Source organism: Haliotis rubra, unplaced genomic scaffold (genome assembly GCF_003918875.1).
Source record: "Haliotis rubra isolate DU_JTF1 unplaced genomic scaffold, ASM391887v1 Scf495, whole genome shotgun sequence".
NCBI lineage: Eukaryota > Metazoa > Mollusca > Gastropoda > Lepetellida > Haliotidae > Haliotis > Haliotis rubra.
Window position 1 is genome coordinate 532,768 of NW_025767185.1, and position 22,763 is coordinate 555,530.

At 42.8% G+C, this 22,763-nt stretch overlaps 2 protein-coding genes across 3 annotated transcripts in view; one reads left to right on the forward strand and one right to left on the reverse strand.

The window, feature by feature from the left end:
* LOC124291534 (intraflagellar transport protein 80 homolog) overlaps window positions 1-17,133 on the reverse strand; it is a 92,608-nt gene extending 75,475 nt beyond the window's left edge. The window contains exons 1-5 of the mRNA XM_046728536.1: window positions 16,967-17,133; window positions 12,845-13,075; window positions 12,254-12,364; window positions 10,927-10,995; window positions 10,520-10,629 (exon numbers count right to left, since the gene is read on the reverse strand). Coding sequence (XP_046584492.1) covers window positions 10,520-10,629; window positions 10,927-10,995; window positions 12,254-12,364; window positions 12,845-13,075; window positions 16,967-17,003 — 558 coding nt within the window. The 5' untranslated portion in view covers window positions 17,004-17,133. The remainder of the gene's footprint in view (window positions 1-10,519; window positions 10,630-10,926; window positions 10,996-12,253; window positions 12,365-12,844; window positions 13,076-16,966) is intronic.
* Window positions 17,134-17,365: 232 nt separating this feature from the next.
* Window positions 17,366-22,763, forward strand: part of LOC124291541 (uncharacterized protein CXorf58-like) — an 89,126-nt gene continuing 83,728 nt past the window's right edge. The window contains exon 1 of one of the 2 annotated variants that reach the window (XM_046728555.1): window positions 17,366-17,443. The gene's annotated coding sequence lies outside the window, so the exon portion shown is untranslated. The remainder of the gene's footprint in view (window positions 17,444-22,763) is intronic. The other variant, XM_046728556.1, reaches the window with a different exon arrangement.

Consider the following 22,763-nt stretch of genomic DNA (forward strand, 5'->3'; position numbering starts at 1 on the left):
TGCTGTGGACAGTCAGGTCGACTGTTATGCTGATCAACTGAAAGCAGAGGTCCAGAAGGTTCGCCAACTTGTTGATCTTTCTGTGAATGTAGACCGTCACTGTGGAGGTGACTGTGTATACCGTTAGATGAGCATTTTATAAAAAAGCTGATCCGGTGGAGTATGGCGTTTATTGCTGCTTTCATTTCCAGCCTGTGGAAGTGCAGATTGTCTCTGCTATGGTCCATATCACAGCTGACACATTGTTGTCAAGGTGTGCTCCCACTCTAGGAGAGATGCGTCCCCATAGAGATGCATCTTGTACTGCGACTCCGCTAATTAGGTGCGTCTGCAACCCTCCTCGCACGGAGTTCACCATATATAGATATGGGTTATAATCTGTCCGGATCGTCCGGTTGTACATTCATGAAGACCAGTAGTGGGCGTAGTTGTAATTCTCTTTGCATGTCATGTCTTGTGCTGACGTGTGAAAAACCAACAGATTTCGCCACTTCGTAGTAAAACGGAGAGAGTAGTGCTTGAGATACAAGAACTTGTATCTATATCCTACGATCTTGACACCCTGACCGTGTCTGTAAGGAAATGAAGTGATGGCCGACTCTGTGACTGCCATCGTTGAAACTCTATGTAAAATCGCCTGGCTGCCGCTACTGCCTTCAATGATGACAGAGGAGGTCTCTAACCCCATGAAGGCAGCCAAATCACGAAGGTCCAGTCTAACTGGACTGTAATGGAGGCGTTGCTCGCTTGCTGACATGTTGTTGTCACTTGTAACCCATGTCCTGATCTGTGAACTACGTTCGATTTCTGCGCAGGGCGTTGTCCCTCGTGGTCCAATCAAAACAAAGCATTTTGATTCTGTAGGCTAGCCGCGCTGTGATGTCACCGTGTAGCAGGAAAAAGATCCTTGTAGAATCTAGTGCCGTCATTGATATCTGATCAATCGTCGGTCTTGTCCGTAGCTTTCCGAAGTGTCATGAGTGACCACGTGTGTCGAGGGTTAAATGGTAAACGCCCGAATATTTTGGCGTGTAATATCGATGCTGGGTAGGCTGTCTACTTCAGTCTTGAAGATAATACCGCCGCCCTATACATAGGCTCAATTGAACTTTCACGCTTGTCAGCTTGTAGACTGCATACATCAATGAAGCGTCAGAATTGTAGAATTAATGCTGAACTTGTAAATTTTTTCTCAGGGAATCGCTGACGATTATGTATTTATCTCGCTGTAGCAAGGCTGCTGTTGAATCCCGTCATTGAGAATGTCTGCAGATCTGTACGAAGGTGAAGATCTCTATAAGGCCATGAATCTTCTAATGTAGATATATCAATCTATGTGAATCTTGTCCTGGATTCCGTCTGAAGATCCGAGCTAGTGATGAATTCTGACAAGAGTACCTCTCTTGTACTGCATTACCTATCTTCGGTCTTTGTACCGATGAAGATTTTTCCCTTCTAGGATGACGCTTACTGCGTCCTAGTTGAATAACCTTGACGATCTGCGTAGTGATCTCGCGGGTGGTCGGCTTGGTGTGACTGTATGGCTTTGCATGTAGATAATCGCCTCAGAGTCCGGAATTGCCTACCTGGCAATATATACGGAAATGGTGATTCCCGTGATGATCTGCGAAGCGTCGTTGATGCCCTTGATGTAGGTAGTTGGTCTGAAGATCCTTTATTAGGCTCTTCATCTGTTGACAGTCTCTGAAGATAGCGCCGTCCTTCGCGCAGCTTGTAGACTATAAGTAGCGTTTTGTTAAGAAGTTAAGTACTGCGACGTCTCTGCCTTGTGGATGGCCTGTGCGAATGCCTTCACGCAGGCTCGGTGATCACATATAGCGTTCTGTTGAGAATGTAAGTACTGCGGCGTTTCTGTGTTGTAGATGGCATGCGGCATACAGTTGAGAGACGAAGTACTGCGATGTCTCTGCTTCGCTGGAGACCTGTGTGACAACCTGCGTGAAGATCGGCGAGGAGATCGACGTGGTGAATAGTCCGACGAACTGTGCCTGTAGCGTGACCTGTGGTTTCGCGAAGCTCCTGGTGAATCCCTCGACGATCTATAGGACGAGGATGTCTTGTATACTGTAGCTGACGTCCTTAGCGAAGGCCTTCGCGAAGGCTCATCTGCGTCCGCACATGGGGAGTGGTGACTGGTCCTTCGCGAAGGCTCATCTGCGTCCGCACTTGGGGAGTGGTGACTGGTCCTTCGCGAACGCCTTCGCGAACGTTGGTCGTCCAATTCTGTATCAGGGGATGAAAGAATTCCCCCCGTCGCAAATGCCTTTGCGAACGCTGATTCCGCATCTGGGGGATGGCGACTGGTCCTTCGCGAACGCTGGTGGTCCGATTCTGTATCCGGGGATGGCGATTCCTCCTTTGCGAATGCTGATCGTCCGTGTCCGCCGCAGGGGATGGTTGAGTCGACCTTCGCGAAGGCTGGCCTGTAGTGTAGATCTGCTGCCAGATGTCACGTTGATGAAGGGTCTCTCAGAGACGACGTCTGCGTTGGAACCTTCATGAAGGCTCGGCACCTCGTTGTGGGCTGTGACTTCTTCTCCAGGCCGTAACGCTGATCATCTCCTGCATAAAGTCCCCCGGTTTGAAGGTCTGCGGTGGAAGTAGCGCTGCCCTTTCTGCGTTGATAGCCTCCGGTCCACAGGACGCTCATCTGTTGTCATCGTAGATACCTCGGGTACCGTGGAGATCTGCGCTGAAGTCACCAAAGGTGACTGGTCGTTACTTGTGATGAACCTCTGGGAAGATGATCAGTTGATCATCGGAGAGTCCCTGTACCGTCAACGGAACAATCTCGGCAGAGAAAGTTCTTGTAGTCTGCGCAGACGTCCCCGTAGAGTTGTCGTCATCTAAGGGGTGTGTAGCCTTCTCTGGGTAGAGGATGGTGTCTATACATCGTCTGTGAAGTTGTAGACGCTGCCCTATCTGCGTTGGTGGAGACGGGACCCATGGGAAGATCATCAGTCATCAGCGTTGATACATCGAGCTGATTGTGGATCTGCGCTGACATCACTGTAGCTGATACCGGTCGTTTCTTGTGATGAACCTCGGGAATGATGAGCGGCTGCTCGTCATACAGGCCCTGTTCTGCGACGGGAACAATCTCGGCCGAGAAAGTTCGTGCGGTCTGCGCTGGCTTCCCCTTGGTGGTAGACGCTGCCCTGGGGGTGCGGAGTCTGCGCTGAGATGTAGATGCCCTCTTAGTCTAGACTGGATGTCTGGTGATGCAGGTCGCTTCTTGGAGACGGCGGACTGCATCCCACGCCTCTCCCCCAAGAGAACTCCAGCGGAACACCAGACGGGAGGGGATCATCCGACAGCAGTTGACTTGAGAGGGATTCAGCCGCATATCCATGCCTGGATATAGCTTACGTGACCTATCTGCTGTGCGTCACAAGACGCAAAGTAAATATTTGTTAAATGCAGAATTATATAAATTATTGCAAAAACTGCAACCTGAACTGAAAGAACATGGTACAGTACAGCTAGGGCATATTAAATGCGGATCAGCAGCAGAAAAATGTAATTTGCAAACAGTACAGAACTTTTCATGAACGTAACCTACTGAACAAACACGGAATACACCGCGAATAAACAGCAGTAAAAACGGATAATTATCAAAACATATTGTTGAAGGATACTAGCTAAAGCTCTATAAGGTAATAAAGTAAGAATAATCAAAGGATATAGTGCCGTAGGGAGACACAGGCTCTCACATCCTGCTCACTGGGCAAAGAAGGAGAGAGTGAAGCATGTGGGCCACGGTGGCGCCATCTTTCCCGCCAGTGGAAGCAAAGAGGGGCAACTCTTGGTGAGTAGTGATTAGTGATTTTACGTATGTTTCAATTGAAGGGAGCTTCAATAGGGAGATACAAGTGTTCTACTATGTTCGCAAGAAGAAGAAGACAAGCAAAAGAGCATGAGTCAGGATAAGGAAAAATTGTATATTTATATACTTATCCTATCTCACGGTATGCACCTCTTCTCTTCTTCTACTACCATGTGTGGAAACGTGCTGTAGGCTAAGTTGAATCAAATCTTGCTGGCCTCTGACCCGCCCTGACCTCTGCCCTCACTCCGACATCGACACCTGTCAATCATCTCTGTAAGCGTGCCACTTGCTCAGATGATCATGTGACTACCTGTGCCTGTCATTCTCGTCTGAGAGCTTCCAGTAATCTGTGATGTGGGGCAGGTCGGGTGGGTCCTATCGCGTGAGATAGGATAAGTATATAAATATACAATTTATAATAAAATTTACAAATTTTTAAACTTATCCTATCTCACGGTATGCACAATCCCACGGTTGGTAGGCGGGTCGCAGATTACCCCGTTACTACCACCAGGAAAAACGCATAACCCAAGGAGGCCAAGAGAAAGCACCAACTCCCGATATGCAAACTCCAACTTGAGATGGGTTTCTTCATGTAACCCCTTGGCTTACACAGCACAAAAACTCTAGGGAGTGGGTGCTCCCGAATTAATGTGGTTTTCGGCCGCAACTTTTGACAAGCAAAAGGACGCAGTTTGGCAAGTAGGCCCCGCGGCCCCATGATTTATCAGGTGAAGTCGAGGACCTTAATCTGGCCAGTCCCTGCTTTGAAAGTACCCCCCACAGATACACGCTGGAAGGCGGTGAAAGAGGGAATAGTTTGGATGCTCAACTAGTTTAACGTTCAGTACCAATCTCTCTAACTTACCAAAGGTGAGAAAGGACCATGTAGGTTATCGGAAATCAACGCTTCACTGACGTAATTGCTCAGAGAGTAGAGGTCAGTAAGCGGGGTGTCGATCATCTCTGCATGTAGCACAAGACTGGCCTCACAGTCTATCAAGTCATAACTAATGACAGTGCAGACACGCCCTATTCCCATAGGTGAGAATGATCTAAGCCCAAGAGGAAAAAGTACCAAGATATGGATTACATTGATAATGTACAGGTACAGAGCAAAACCGACCAAGGAAGGATTGCTTTATCTGCGTACACGGGCCGATGACAATTGCTGTGCCAGGACCAAGGGGGCAGAATTGATGTAGAACTTCCACGTCTGTAACTGAGAGGTCCCTCAGGTGAAGCAAACACTGGATCTGATCACCAAAAACAGCCCTCCATGATTGACTGCAGGGAACAATTTCTGTGAAGAGCCATGGTGGAGGCAAGAGCTCGAGTCTCATGAGGCTTCGCCGTCGACGGTGGAGGTAGGTCAGCAAAGGCATAAGCACACAGGATCGTAGTTCGCATCCAAAACGCCAGGGTAGTACGGGAGACTTCCGAGGTGGAGGCAGTGGACAATGGAATGAACAATCTCTTAGGCAGTCTGCGGCGATCCTGTGAGGCAGCTAGGTAAATCCTTAATACACGCACCGGGCATAAGGACAGATCCTCAGTGTCATTTGGGCCCAGGATAGTGGACAACGGCGGAATCGTGAATGTGCGATGCAGCTGTCTTGGTAACTGATTCTTGGCGAGAAAATCCCACCGCAAACCAAGGAAAACTTTCGCATGTCTAGACCTTTCAAACCGCACCCGAGAAACATCAAGAGCATGCAACTCAGAAAAACGTCCAGCTGTAGCCAAGGCCAAGAGAAAGAAGGTCTTAATTGAGACATGTTCGAAATCTTTCTCCTCCAAAGGTTCATAATCAGCTGACGAGAGATGAGCAAATACAACAGAAAGATCCCAAGCTGGAGGCTGGAACTTCCGAGATTGGTCAGCCAGTTTGTAAGACCGGAGGAGAGACTGGAGTTCAGGGACAGTGGACACCTTCACACCCGAGGCCGCTGCAATAACTGTGTTAAGAGCCGCCAAATAGGTAGATAGCGTAGAAACTTTGAGTTTTCTGGAGGTTTGGAGATGCTGAATGTACTCTGCCACCATCTGCGGGGACGCCGTAGTGGGGGATAAGATGCCCTTCTTCCCGCAATACGCTTCGAAATTCTTCCATTTGTCATCGTAGAGTGACCTCGTAGAAGTACGATGCGCTGTGGTAATGGCAGTAGCTACAAGCTTAGAATAGCCCTTAGCCGTTAATGACCGTTGAAGATGCGCCAAACGTGCAGATGGAGCGTCAATGGAGACCAATGGAGCTGGTCGGAGTAAGGATGAACCAGTAGATCGGGTCAAACGGGAAGAGGCACAGGATCTGGTTCGGTCTTGGAGGTTTATGAACCAACTTCTGTCCGGCCAATAGGGCGCGACCAAAAGCAGAGTTATCCTCTGAGTTGCGAGTAGCTTCACTAATACGCGAGGAAGAAGGGCCACTGGTGGGGACGCGTTGGCACTCAGGTTGTCCCATGGAATGGCTAGAGCATCCAGGTCCCAAGCCAGAAGATCCGGAATCGGTGACACAAACCGAGACAGCTGATGGTTGAAGCGGGTGGCGAAGAGATCTACTGTCGGCATCATCAGCGGAAGGCAAAACGTCTGGAACACCTGAGGATGCAATTTCCATTCCGTTGGAGAGGGACGACTTGGTCGAGACAGAGAATCGGCGATGACATTCTTCACCCCCGGATGTGACTGGCTCGTACCATGATGTGGAGACTGTCCACCAGATCGAAGAACCGTTGGGTCCACCGTAGCAGTTGAGTAGACCCCGTGTACCCCATCCTGTTGATATGCCAAACCAACGCTGCGTTGTCCGATCAGATCATGAGGGACGTTGCTCTGAGGACATCCTGCCAGTGACTGATTGCAAGCATAACTGCCCTGAACTCCAGAACGTTGATGTGACAGGTGCGATCGCCGGGGAGACCACTGCCCTGCCACTTGTTGATTGAGAAGATGAGCTCCCCACCCGTGTAGAGACGCGTCCACGTATAGGTGGTGAGACGGAACAAACGGCCCTAAACAAACTCTGTAGCAAACATTCAATTCTGCCATCCACCACCGGAGATGGGGATGGAGCTGCAGAGGTAGAGTGATCAAGGCAACGGGATCTTCCACTCTGATGTAAGGCGCTAGAGAGAACCGCAAGGGACGAAGTTGTAGTTGACCCCTGAGGGTGAACGCCTGAGCCGACGTCAAGAGGCCCAGGAGCTCCTGCCACTGACGAAGTGTCCTGGGTTGCGCCGGGTGCAGGCTAAAACGGAACCGCGTCAAAACGGTACCAAAAACCAATTGGCGAAAACGGAACCAATTTTCTCTGGCGAAAACGGAACCACATTATTAAAAAAACATCAAAATACTACTAGTTTTTTGTTTTTATTTAACACGATCAGTTTATCGCATCAATAACAGTTCATCACGTTCTGCATCACGTTTTCATTGGATGACTGGTCCGTGGATCATGGCACACCTGGAGAGCAGCTGGCTGAGTGTCTGTTCGTTTGTACATTCTCCAGACGGCAAAGATCTCTTCCTGACGTGCTGTTGCAGCTTTCCTTAGGTAAGACCTGAGTCTCCCCTCCAAGTGATAGCATGTTGAATTCGTCGAACAGTCTTCTCGCAAGCCATTGTCGCTAGTACATTTTGATGAATAACCACGTCTTATATAGCATGTATCATGACATTGAGTTGTAACAGAGCAGTCATGAGTTGCTGTTTTAATGAAGCTTGTCAACCCATCAAACACGCCGCTGTTTCTTTGGAACAATATGCATGAGGCGTGTTCATTAACTAGTGTTTATAACATGTTTTGATAATCAACATGTTTATACTGCATTAAAAACAACAAGTTTTGAGAAGAGACAAGTTTATTTGGTCAGCCGATAGATGTGAATGGAAGAGTCAACCATGTCAACAGCAAGTATCCATTTTAAATCATTATCGTTGAGCACTTAGTTAACGTAAAGTTTTATTTATACATTTAATTTAGAGCTAAAATTTTATGGTTCCGTTTTCGCCAAGTCAAGGTTCCGTTTTCGCTAAGTCAAGGTTCCGTTGTCGCCAAGTCAAAGTTCCGTCTTCGCCAATTTGGTTCCGTTTTGGATAGTACCGTTTTGGCGTGGTGCCGTTTTAGCTATAACCCGTTGCGCCAATGCCAATGAAACCAATCGCTGAATCTTGACGAAACGATCCCTCGGGACAAAGACTTTGTTGGCTTCTGTGTCGAACACTGCTCCAATGAATTTGAGACGGCGCGTGGGGACTAGTTCCGATTTCTGCAGATTGATTAACCAGCCTAATTGGGGAAGAAGCCGTATCGCAAACTGCATGCGACGAAGCAGAAGGGCATGATTGTTCTGTGCCTGAATGCAGTCGTCGATGTAGGCTTTGAACACGATCCCCTTGCGGTGAAGGAAGCTGGTGATAGGCTTTGTTACCCGTGTGAATAGCCACGGCGCCGAAGAAATTCCAATGTCATATAGATCCAGTATCAACTACAGTATCTAGAGATGTGATGTCATATAGATCCAGTATCAACTACAGTACCTAGGGATGGGATGTCATATAGATCCAGTATCACCTACAGTATCTTGGGAAGAGATGTCATATAGATCCAGTATCAACTACATTATCTAGGGATGTGATGTCATACAGATCCAGTATTACCTACAGTATCTAGGGATGTGATGTCATATAGATCCAGTATCACCTACAGTATCTTGGGATGTGATGTCATACAGATCCAGTATTACCTACAGTATCTAGGGATGTGATGTCATATAGATCCAGTATCACCTACAGTATCTTGGGAAGAGATGTCATACAGATCCAGTATCAACTACATTATCTAGGGATGTGATGTCATACAGAGACAGTATCAACTACAGTATCTAGAGATGTGATGTCATATAGATCCAGTATTACCTACATTATCTAGGGATGTGATGTCATATAGATCCAGTATCAACTAGAGTCTCTAGGGATGTGATGTCATACAGAGACAGTATCAACTACAGTATCTAGAGATGTGATGTCATATAGATCCAGTATTACCTACATTATCTAGGGATGTGATGTCATATAGATCCAGTATTACCTACAGTATCTAGGGATGTGATGTCATACAGAGACAGTATCAACTACAGTATCTAGAGATGTGATGTCATACAGAGACAGTATCAACTACAGTATCTAGGGACGTGATGTCATACAGATCCAGTATTACCTACATTATCTAGGGATGTGATGTCATACAGAGACAGTATCAACTACAGTCTCTAGGGATGTGATGTCATATAGATCCAGTATCACCTACAGTATCTAGGGATGTGATGTCATATAGATCCAGTATCACCTACAGTATCTAGGGATGTGATGTCATATAGATCCAGTATTACCTACAGTATCTAGGGATGTGATGTCATATAGATCCAGTATTACCTACAGTATCTAGGGATGTGATGTCATATAGATCCAGTATCAACTAGAGTCTCTAGGGACGTGATGTCATATAGATCCAGTATCACCTACAGTATCTAGGGATGTGATGTCATATAGATCCAGTATCAACTACAGTATCTAGGGATGTGATGTCATATAGATCCAGTATCAACTACAGTATCAACGGATGTGATGTCATATAGGTCCAGTATTACCTACAGTATCTTGGGATGTGATGTCATATAGGTCCAGGATCACCTACAGAATCTAGGGATGTGATGTCATACAGCTTCAGTACCACCTACAGTAAATAGTGATGTGATGTCATACAGCAGAATGTAAATATTGTGTATTTTAAAGTTAGGTAGATAATTATATCTTATACTAGTAACCCAAGCACTCTGTACTAATCCCAAGGTAAAGTAGTTATATAAGTCACAGCAGGGTGTCTCTTTGTCTTCAGCCTCCTGGTCCAGTCATAGCTTGGCCAGTGATTGAATTTCTATTGTTTCTGCAGCATATGACCAGAGCTGAGGTTGTATATACTTCAACATTTCTCTGCTCTGGTCACTGCTGCCATCTCAACTCTGCATGACTGTTATAGCACTGTAAGTTAATTTAGATGTCTTTGTATATTTACCATAAGGAGATAAGAATGTGGTGTAATAGTCAAGTTAACTATGCCTTTCTATAGTTATCATAAGGAGTTTAGGATGTGGTGTATTAGTCAAGTTAATTATGTCTTTCTATATTTATCATAAGGAGGTTATATATATATGTATAGATCTGTAATTTCCATCTGTAATGTAGAATATGCATTGTGTACGCAATCATTAATGTCATGATGGATTGATATCTATTGTGAACAGTAATACTAGTATTACAGTCATATTTGTGCCACTTTACTGGTAGGAATTGGAGTCACATTCATTACTGGTGTTTTACAGTGGAGTATGGTGCGTACCTGAGAAGAGGTTAGTTTTTTTGTATTTTCTGTATATGTTATAATCCGAAAGGTGCCAGTGTGTGCAAGGACGTTCCATCAGCATGACTGTTCGGTGACTCCCATTGACATTATCTGAGAGATGTGTTCCATTAACTGAGAATTGCAGGACCATATACAGTAACTAGTGATGTCACACAGTCCCAGCGTCATGTATCTTTTTACTGAATAGTAGAAAATCTCCACACATCACACTACACAAGATCTGCTGACATTTTTAGTGATCTTACCATTAAGGGTTTGGCATTGGCCTGAAGAGATTTGATGACTAACTGCTTGCCATTGGTGAACAAGACCTGGTCTGAATCTGGCCCCCAAGACACTGCATACACAGTCAGGCCTGCAAACAGTACACACATATATATACTAGTAAATAAGCAATGACTTGCAAAGCTAACCCAAACCTCATTATACTTTGTTAGATTTGAGCGGAGCATTCCACACTGCATTGGCCTTCTGTTTTGTGTAAATGTTGACTGGAGAAATTCATTTTAAATGACTGTACTAACTATTGTGTGTAAACATTGACTGGAGAATTCCATTTTACATTACTAAACTGTTTTGAGTAAGTGTTGACTGGAAAATTCCATCGTGTAAGCGTTGACTGGAGAATTCCATTTTACATTGCAGTACTCACTGTTCTGTGTAAGAGTTGAGCGAAGCATTCCACTACGTGACCAGATTTTTACTTGACCATCTTCTCCAGCTGGAAATTAAACTTCGTGACACCAAAAGAAAACAAGCAAAATTTTGCAAAAACAAATCAATCAATTTGTGGCAACAAAGCATAGATGTTCAGTACCCACTATTAACTACACATATCCCAAATTTCGGTTTGAACTTACAGAAGCTGAGGTCTTAAGAGGCAAATATAGGGGTCGGGCTCGCTGACTTGGTTGACACACGTCATCTTATCCCAACTGCTTAAATCGATATTCATGCTGTTGATCACTGGATTGTCTAGTCAAGACTCGATTATCTACATATAGCTGGAATATTGCTATGTGCGGTGTTAAACAACAAACAAACACTGAAGCTGAGTGACTGCTTAAGGGGCTTCCTTCTCTCAGTGTAAAAGGATTACCCACAGAAGAAAGGAATCAAAATCATAAATATATGCAACATGGTCACACCTAGTGATGATATCTCCACTCAAACAACACAGTTGTATATATTCATTTCCAACATTCTCTTAAACATGTTATTGTTAATATTAGCGGTAAAAATGATAAGAGGACAGAATATTCTATTTTTCATATTCCACATACAAAATGTAGAGCTTTACCAATACAATTTGAAATTGCCAACGTCATATCTTCCTAAAACTTACAAAAGGAATACCTGGCAAGTACTGTACACGATTGCACGTGATGATGACGACATTTTTGCTGTGGGCAACCTTTTTCATCAACAGGAGGATCTGAGCATGCCAGGATTGTTGGCCAAAAATATGGACCTTCAGTGGATTATGTGTGAAAAAATTGGAAACAACTCCATCGATGTAGTCCATCAAATATATTAACGCTAACAAGAAGACAAAGTCATCAATATCCCCGCAGTGGCAAAATACTCTTCATGATTATGTCTACGAGTTATGATTATGTCAAATATTTAGGTGTGTACATAGTAAAGTGGAAGGAGAGTATTGAAAGGGTTTTAAAGTTCTGCTCCACAGAGGAGCACTATCACCAATTTCAGTCTAAGTCAAACTTGTTGCCATGGAAATGCCAAAAATATTTTATTCAGAATTCCAAAACTACCAAAATGCACCAGTACACCACCAGATCTATCTATGTGCCAAGTTTGGTGACGACATATTGAACGGTTTTAGAGTTCTGCTCCGGAAAAGACAAATGTGCACGGACGGACGGACGCAGTCCATTTTGTTATCCCCCGCAAAACGCGCTGCCGGGGATAACAAGGCTTTGGAACAGACTGTAAACATGTGGATAATGTGGTATTACCAGTGACAAGGGCTGTTCCGTCGTAACTCCATTTCCCAGACAACACAGCACCTTTGTGGGCTTCCACACTCTTCTCAACACGCCCAGTGCGACTGATCAAGTGGAATTTGCCTGCAAAGCATTAAATCATTAATGCAAAGTAAACTTATTGACATACCACTAAATACCTGTTGACAAAAACACAGTCAACAGAACCCTTTTTAATGTATAGGAATTTTTTCGTAACTGTCTTTCACACATTTAATCATGGTTTCACATCCAGTAAAAGGCAGTTACAAACAGGGAGTTATCTCAACCCAATGATCATTAATGTAATTAGCCATATTCTTTAACATACACATAAGAAAGGGCGAAATTACCAAAAGCTAGCAATTTAGAAGAGTGTTGCATCAATATGATCAAGCCTCTGACTTTTGGTATACATTCCAGAAAGACACAATTCAAAAGAGACACAGCTTTCTTGAAGGTATTCAGCATGAGAACCTTGCTAAATGCAATAAACCACAAGCTGTTATCCATAAAGTTGTATGATTTCTTATGTCTCTCATAATGTAGAGTACAAACAATCTTTAAGCTTTGTGTATCACTGACCATCTGTAGATGTGAGGGCAAATACATCCCCGCCTGATTTCTTTGGTCCACCACTACTGCCAGCCTTTGGGAAGAAGTGCATTCCAGTTGGATAGCACTCATTGGGGAGGGTGAGCAATTTGCTTGTCTCCAGGCCTGTTAGCAAGTTCCATTTCAAGATGATGTGGTCATCTGCACCTGAGAACAGTTCATCAGGTGATGTCCATCCCACACAGCTCACCAGGTCAGAATGTAAGGAAGGTTAAGGACAAACAAAAATTTGTTCATTGATGTTGAAACAAAACAATAAAACATTGATATAATCAAAACACTTCCAACAACACAGAGAAAGTAAGAATATAACACTTATTAAGTGACTAATGCAGGTTGACATCTTCTTTATGTATCTTTTTCAGTTGCAGTGAACTGGCACCAAGGTACTGTCTCCCTCTCAAGCTGAGGCATACTTTCCAACAAATACCATGCATTTCTGGATCTGATTAGACTGAAACTACCAACTCACCAAGACACCTAGCAGGCAACATAAAACATGTCATAAGCAATTCTTTAAAAAGATGGAAAAGCACCTACAGCCTTCTGGGAAAAACTTTCAATCTCATTAATGCAATAGACTTTCTTACAAATGTCATGCATTTCAGAGTTTCAAACAAAAACTGAACAACAAACCAAATACTGAGAACTACCAGACCTAATCAGACATATCACTCAATTATTGAAAAACACAGGAATTCAGGAACTTTCTATCTCAATTACCCAGAAGGCAATATTATTAGTGGACAAATAGAAAGAAGAAATGTTATATCAAAACACACAGAAAATAAAAAACGAGTCATCAAAAGAGTCATAATTATACATAAGGTACATGCTTTGAGGATACACCAACTGAACAGTCATTCCCTCTTTGATATTCTTATTGCGTTAGAATTAAATGAACTGAGTTAAATCAAATAGCAGAGGTGGGATATTGTTATTTTTTTAAAATAGTATTTACAGCTAGCAGCTTGTAAGTTGGTTGAGGAGTTTATACAGTGATTAGACTATACATATTGGCAGTGTATGAAATAAAGCCGGTCCAACTGCCCGATACGGGCTAGATTTCTGATGGACGGTCTAAATTTGCAGCTAGCTAGTCCGATGGTCTGGTAAAATATTTAGATGTTCCCTACATCTGAGTAAATTCACAGTATCTTGGTGTTTGGTCTGGTTAAATCCATTTCGGGCTGGTAACATTTTGAAGTTACCAGCCCTGATGTCTGGCTGGGCTTTTGGCTTATTTCATACACTGATATTGGAGATATTTATATAGCGCTATAGTCCATCCCATGTGCATGCTCAAAGCACTACACATGTGTTACAAGAAAAACAAATCAAACAAAGTTTTACTTTGAAAACATGTCTCATCTGTTTATTCAACATACTATGGTTGAGCAGAAATGTTTCAAAATCTAGTTACTACACAGATTTTCTGGATTTTAAGCTGTTGATTCTAGCTCACTATTTCACATGTCTCAAACATCATTTCCAGGTCATAGAATACAATGGTCATCATTATTTCTGATAACTGATATATGGCATCCATCAGATACGGATATACCAGGAAAGAGGTCCATTATTTAGCATCTGAATTGGCTTGTCAGTTCAGAAAACATGACCTAGCCCATCCTTTATCTGTAAAATGGTTATACAGAATGTTGGACTGACTGACTGACTGAGTTTGGTTTTACGTCGCTTTAAGCAATATTCCAGAAACATCACGACGGGGGACACCAGAAATGGGCTTCACACTTTGTACCCATGTGGGGATTCGAACCCGGGTCTTCGGCGTGACGAGCCAACGCTTTAACCACTAGGCTACCCGACAGAATGTTGGAGCAACAGCAAGGGCTGAAAGTTAGGAGTGCCAATTCTCTCATTGAACTTCGTGCCAAAGCTATTTCAGATGAATGTGTCACAAAGTAGTTTGATGAACTTGCCATGATTAAGGACAAACACGATATCAAATCAAGACCTGAAGCACAACATGGATGAGAAAGGAATCAGCCAGTCCATTGTTGAAACAAACATTGTTGGCTCAAGAGTGAGTGAGTTCAAATTTATAGTCACATCGGCAATATTTCAGCCATATCGTGACTATGCTGGCTCAAGAAACTCTGTGGCCTATGAGATTTCTTCAGAACAATCATCAGTCGTCACACTATTGGGATGTGGAAATGCTCTGGGCACATTTATTACACCTTATTTTGTAATTGCAGGCGCTAGAGTGTGCAGTGAATTTCTTGAGAGTTGTACAGTGAGAAGTGGCGTAATTTTGGTCAAATGGCATCATATTCCGCGATTACCTGGACAAGCACTTTCTTATATGCAACTCCGACAACATCAGAGAGACCATTGCTTCTTCTGTATGAACGACCACAAATCACACATTTCAACTGGGCAAAGGATCACAATATTGTTTTGTTTGTCCTCCCAGCTCACACAAATCACATTTTGCAGACACTGGACGTGGTATGTTTTGGTCCATTTATAAAGATATACAATGCTGAATGTCACAAGCTCTTAAAATCTGATGGCACCACTGTCAACAGACACAACATTGTCTCTGTAGCCTGTAGGGCATATCCTGCTGCTTTTACGCCTGGTCACCTACAGTTGGCTTCAGGAAAAGTGGAATCTATCCCAGATATCATTGATAAATCCCCATTACAACCTGCCACTTTTATGCACAGATCACACGAGGAAGACCATTTGAAGGAAAAAGCTACTGATGATATGCAAAGTCCAGTTACCAATGCAAACGCAGAGAAAGAAAACCCCTTTTCAAACTTTGATCAAGCTCAATATTTTGCTGAACAACTCCCCATTATTCAAAAGAAAAACAGAAAACCTCGTAAATCCATCCACAAGATCATAAGTGGCAAAACCATAACTGAACCAGAGATTGAAAGTCACGTTAAAAAATACACTGACAGTTCAACTTCTAAAAAGTCAGTACCAACTTAGAAATTATCAACATCGTAAAAGTGTTGCATGTTTGACCACTTCCAGTCCACTGAACTGGCCCAATGCACATCTCTGTTTTTCGTGCAGTGGGGACAGAGCATGAATCGTAACTGCAAACACTGGGTACATTTACAGTATTGCTGTTGAATGCGTGTGCTTTGGACTCACGATATGTTCTATCGCCCCTGCCGTGGACTGCCGTGGACTGCCATGCAAACAGTCTGAAGAATGAAATCAGTAAATAGTGTACAGACCTAATTGACAAGTTACAGAGACGTGTTGAATGAAAATTCATTTCAACTGCTATCTTCAGACACAGAAATGATGGTCGGTATGTATAAATTCTGATTCACAAAAAAATATTCCCCATCTACTGTACTGGGCTGTCGTACATAGGGATATATTAACTGACTGCGTAATCCATAATACAAGGTGATGCCACATTTTGTGTGCAACAAGAATGGGTGATGATTACAAATGGCTTAGGTAAACAAATGTTTCAGTCACGAGTGGAATATCAGGCATTTTCAATTTGCTGTCTTAATAATAAAATGATCAGTGAGTAAAAACAAACAATTTGTTCTTTTGAAATACGATTTTCGCTGCACTTCCCTTATATCAGTGAATCAAGGTTACACAATGGTATAATTAAAGCGTGAGGACACTTAGTTTTCTTATTTCGTTTGTTTATTGATGCAGTATGGAAGTTAAAATAATCAAATATACGATATATAATTGGGTACAGATTTGACTTTTAGGGCAGAGTCATCAATATATTCAGTAAAGAGTGGTTTTGGGTAGCAGTCCGCCAGAAAAGTTTCTGTACGAATCTCTGTTGGTGCGAACTAGCCTGTTCCCGTTTAACAATATTCACTTTTTCAACAGAAATAGAAAATTCTCAGGAAGATACCAGGTCTAATCGGCACCGGTCTGATTTACAAAGGTGGTGTCCTTGGCTGTGGTGTAGGGTCATGTCTTCACTGTCAGACCAGATGAGATCGCTTAGTATTCTGTTCTAACAGTAACACTTACAGTGTACATGCAGTCGCTGAAACATTATCCAAAACATGACAAGTTTCGCAGTTAGATGTAAAACGTGAATAAAGTCTATAAAAAGGATATGTTTTGCTTCCTTCGGCAACGTAGTTTTCAAACGCATCCTCTTCTCTTTCAATTTACAATAACTTACCGGTTCACTTTCTTAGAAATCTGTCTGTATATAAGAGAAATCCCCGTTCGCCGCATTTAAGCAGAATCCAGGTATGTGCAAGAGCGCATGCGTACAAAATACCCTTTGTCGCAAACTACAGTTACTGGAAGGATAGTTTGATGAAGTACACAAGGTATTGGCTTTAAAAGACTCGTGTTTTCCATATTCATTAGTAAATAATGATATTAAAATAATACTATATGAGATGACAACAATGATAATGCAAAGAAAATGACCATGCTATTTGAAAATTACAAGCTTAAAAATTAGTTTTAGTTATGGTAGTATTTTCTTTAACGGAAGTGTGTGTACTGCAACGGAAGTGATCAACTTTGTTTACAGTGGATACGGATGGAAAGGAAAAGCTGCTGAATATCAAAATATTCCAGGTTAGTTATCATGTTGGCAAATAATTGAAAACATGTTTATGTTTGACATATTCTTATAAGTATGGATAAACACAGATATTATTTGTACATGGTTCCATGCATTTTATCTGTGGTGATTGTTACATCGCGGCACGTATCTAATGTTATTGTTTTTGCCGACCGGTTCACGACAATGACAACGACAGGTTTGATTCGTATGACAGTGATGATGTGATGAAGACCTGTGCTGCAAATGCACAGATGAGGTTCAAAGAACTGTGTCTTTAATAATCACAACTTCGGCACAATGCACTCATCCGACATGTCAGCATTGGACACATCTACGTTTTTGTACCCCAGTTCGTGCTGTACGCCAACATTCCGAGTTTTGGTGTCCTTGCCACAATGAAGAATATATCACAATAGACTTAAAGTTGTACTTGGTAAGGATGTTATCAAGCTCAGAAAGTACTTGGAAACAGTCTCCTCCGACATAGCACACGCACTCTGGATCTCTAAAGATCGAGGTTGTCTCACTGATAAATCGGGCCAACGTTCAGAAAGCCGTAAAACCACTGCAAGGAAAAACAGGGCTCATCTTTTGTCTTCTTTCCTTGACAAACGGCTAAATCAGTGGCAATAGCAGTCACCTCAGCCCTGGTATAGCCGTAACCAAAATTTGACATAGCTTGAATATAGTTTATGAGTTGCTTTTCTTCTTCCATGGATAACACTGGATCCCGCCCAATTGTAATGCATTCAACAGAAACTTTCCCACTCATTCTGTCATGTAATGTGGCGAAAAGAATTGAAAATTTGGCTGAAGCTTTTCTTATAGACATGCCAGAAGTTATCGCATCATATGCTTTATCCAGGGCTTCTAAGGAATATTTCCTGTATTTCCCTGTTTTGGGGGCCTCCCCGTCAGTCAAAACCTTTAAAAAATCAAAATGACAAGCTATAATTCACGCTGAAGGGGTCGTTGTCAGCACAGGTACTACAGAAATGTACCCCAGGTACCTTTCTGTATACAGAAATGTACCCTAGCCAAAGTAAATGTACAGAAATGTACCCGGTACCCTAAACGGCAGACGAGTCCACTTTTCTCAAACCGAAACCGGTTTGTGGTGTTGTTCCAGATCGCCTGATTTCGAGCGCTTTCATTGCATCGCCGAGTATTCACTTTGTATTCTAACGCAATCGAATATGGAGCTCATACGACAGTATGAGAGTTCCGATCAAGAAGATGATGGCGATTTCCCATGTTCATTTACGACAGCTGTTGGTGGGAACGATTTGGAAATGACCCTTTCAGGACACCCAAAACTTAAAAAGTTTTGCTCCTGAGAGAACAGCGCTGGATATGTACGAAGTATGTCACCCCCATTGTAGACCGCTTTCAATTTTCTGTAAAACGGACTACAGGGGACGTCATGCTCAAGAAAAATCGATTGTCTGATATTTTATAACTGACAGCGGAAGGAAGGTATATAGTTCTTCCTGACAAACACGCACTGCCATGTTGAATATTTCCGCGGTTTGACAGGCAGGAATATTTTTTAGTACGCGTTCGAGAAACCGGTTTAGCACTCATCGCGATGCAGAATGGGATCGTCCTAGGGTACGATTCTGTACATTTACTTTGGCTAGGGTACCTTTCTGTAGTACCTGTGCCGACAACGACCCCTTCAGCATAATTCACCACAACAAAAGAAACTGAAACAGTGGGTCAAGTATTAAAGAGTGAAACAAAGTACGAATTTGAAGGGGTGGCCCTTAGAAGCTTCCATAGATTTTGTTTTTAGCATGACGTCACTAAATGTAATCACGTGATCTCTGTACAAGAAAATTCCTGTCAGTTTTCTATGACGTATTAAAATTTTATTGATGTTTTATTACAAGTGAAAAAGTTGCTTTAGTGAACACACATTAAAAATGAGTTGTTTGCCAAATAATAGCTGCTACTTACGTTTGATAACTTGATGCGAAGCATTTTGTGCTTCAGGTGACTGATAGCGGTCTCAATGAAAGATCAAAGCTGCAGGTGACTTCAAATCTTGTTTGTTATCACGAGATTTAACTTTCAAAATGGCCGATCAAAGTTATGTTACGATCAAAGTTATGTGACCCGAGGATATATTACATTTTAACATTGGTAAAATGAATTCTACTTTAGTTAAGTAATATAGGTTTGATCAGTATTTCTTCAAATCAGCTTCAATTTAGACCAATTTAGTTAGGAATTGACTTTATTTTGTTTCTATGCATATGTAGGCATAAACCTTAAAAACTGTATCATAGTGTATGTACACTGTGTAAATCCATTTAGTGTGCACACAAAATGTTTACCTCATATAAACCCCAAACCATGCTGAAGTGAATTCTTATGAAAAAGCATATAAGGAAATGTAACTTCACAAAACAGAACAGAACTTTTATTATGTTCAGGCCGGGATACTCGGCATAAAAGGTACAATGTACTGACTTACACAAACACAAATAGAACTGTAGACAGCAAAGCACAATTAGTGAAATAATCAGTGCAACACCTGCCCATCAGGAAACACTATTCTATTAGTGGGTATGGCCTGATTTTGTTTTGGTTTATGAAAACATGAATACAAAAGAATTGTTTGGTTTACCAATCAGATGTCAGAGAATCACCTTCAAGTCTGTTTTGACATAAGTATCTGATGTCATCCATTGTTTCATGATATCATTGCATTCCAAAGTTTAGTCATAGGGTCCAAGAGTGACTATGCTGTGGAGAAAGGGCTTTCTGATTATCCTTCTATCTTACTTCATGTATCTTGAAAAACACCATGTGTTTGATTTCAAATTACTGGTTATTATTGAATCTTTCATTCCCTTAATGGTAACATCCACATCAATAACAGCCACAAACATGAAAACAAATAATGTTATCTCCTAATCAGTTCATTCCCATATTCCCCACCAGTTTTGTGTTTAATTGCAGTAACACAATCAGTTCAAAGTCTTCGTGAAAGCAAACAGAAGGCTGTTAATAACCTTCTTAAAAGGGAAGCGTACACGAGGAAGACATGCTAATTTTTAAACTTATCCTATCTCACTGTATGCAGCTCTCTCTTCTACGACCATGTGTGGAAACGTGCTGTAGGCTAAGTTGAATCAAATCTTGCTGGCCTCTGACCCGCCCTGACCTCTGCCCTCACTCCGACATCAACACCTGTCAATCATCTCTGTAAGCGTGCGGCTCGCTCAGATGATCATGTGACCACCTGTGCCTGTCATTCTCTTTCTTGTCGCGGCGTCAGGTGGACGTGTGCTTGGCTATAGAAAATTTGTTTGCAATTCTCTACAACTATGGGAAAGTCTAATCGCAGTAGTTCTAAGAAACGAAAGCATTGTGACCAATGCTACAGTAATTTTTCAGCGGGGGACCCACATGTCTTGTATGTAGACTGTTTAGGCAAATGTGAATGGTCCCGTCGCTGTACGTTCTGTAAGGATCTTAACGATGATGATTTCTCGGCATATCACCAGGTGGCTGGTAGACGTTTATCCGATCGAGATCGCCGTCAACTATCTGGGGGTCCGTCGGCATTGAAACGTACCGAGGCCGAGCGTCGTAAATCTACGGCAGTCCGTCGTTCGAGGTCCCCGTCTCCTATTGAGGATTTTCTAGAAGAGGCGTCTGATTCCTACCTTAGTGAGAACTTAAGACAACTGTTCCGTCCGCGTGGCCGTAACCCCATCACGTTGGAAGACTCGTCTCCACCTAGGGTTGTGGTTAGGAAATAAAGTTTGCTCTACCCCAAAATGTTTTGTAATAAAGTATAGTTTTGCCCTGAACTATTATAATTAAATAATTTTTTTTGATGTTATAATAGTTCAGGGCAAAACTATACTTTATTACAAAACACATCGGGGTAGAGCGAACTTTACATCTTTTCTAAGATGCTAAATTTAATACTTTCTAAGGATAATTACGATTAATTTAAGGCAGAAAACAAACGACGGTGTCGATGACCTAAATTAAGAATCCTCGCACAGGGCTAACTGGCGCGCTGTTCTACTGATGTGTCTGCCCCCCTACGTTAAGACGAACGTTACCAGAAAAAAACAAATGATAACAGTTTGATGACGGTTTACGTTCGGATTAAATATCTTCTCTGAATTATCTTAATTACATCTGCCATTAACGTAAACCATATGGGGCAATATGAACGTCGCATTTCTACTACCAACGTAAGTTTAGATCAGTACATCCAGATGAAGCTGAGTAGTCAAGCGACATTCCACGATTGCATTGTGGGAATGTAAACATTGCAAACGTTACCGTGTCGCTGAAAACTTGTGAGTTGAATTGAGACATTTTAACAGTCGTAAAACATAAACGTAATGTTTCCACCAGTGATGTTAGCTGCGTGAAGCAACTGCAAACCAAGAAACGGGATGCAACGGAGTAGTTTACTGTAGGAGGCCGTACGAGGCGATGACAACTGACATGCATCCTGACGTCGCTTACATTGTGACGTCGCTTACATTCTGACGTAATGTAAAATGGTTCGATTACGAGGGGACACACTAGAATGGCGTAGTGACGGGATATCGTCATTCAATTGTTACGTCATCAAAAAACTATACCTTTATTGTCTGATAATGTATTTTTTTTCCAATTGTTCTAACCGCTAGGCATCTTAGAATGTTAACTACGTCCTCTCCACAACCTCATCTGTCTACGGTGGTTGTTCCTTCGTCTGGTTCTCATTCGGTGGTTCAGTCGAATGTGTTCCTTGATTCTAGACCACCACATTTTTCGAGTGCGCCTCTTGCCTCACAAGCGTCGTTTCCTTTAGGCCAGATATCAGTTAGAGCGCTGCTTGTGTCCAATTTGGCGTTTCTTACTAGTACTCCCAGGTCGCCGCTTACTACTGGTGTGTACGGTTCGGCGCTTCCTACCGGTGTTCCCGGATCGGCGCTTACAACTAGTGGTTTCGGTTCAGCGCTTACTACTGGTGGTCTCAGTGCGGCGCTTACTACTGGTGGTCCCAGCTTGCTACCGGATCGGCGCTTCCTCCCGGTGCTCCCGGATGGGCGCTTCCTCCCGGTATTCACGGATCGGCGCTTACTACTGGTGGTTCCAGATCGGCGCTTACTACTGGTGGTCCTGGTTCGGCGCTTACTACCGGTGCTCCCGGATCGGCGCTTTCTCTAAGAAGAGAAAAGGAAGAAAAAGAAAAAGCGGTGTTCCCGGATTGGCGCTTCCTCCCGGTGTTCCCGGATTGGCGCTTACTACTGATGGTCCCGGATCGGCGCTTACTACTAGTATTCCCAGTTCGGCGCTTATTAAAGGTGC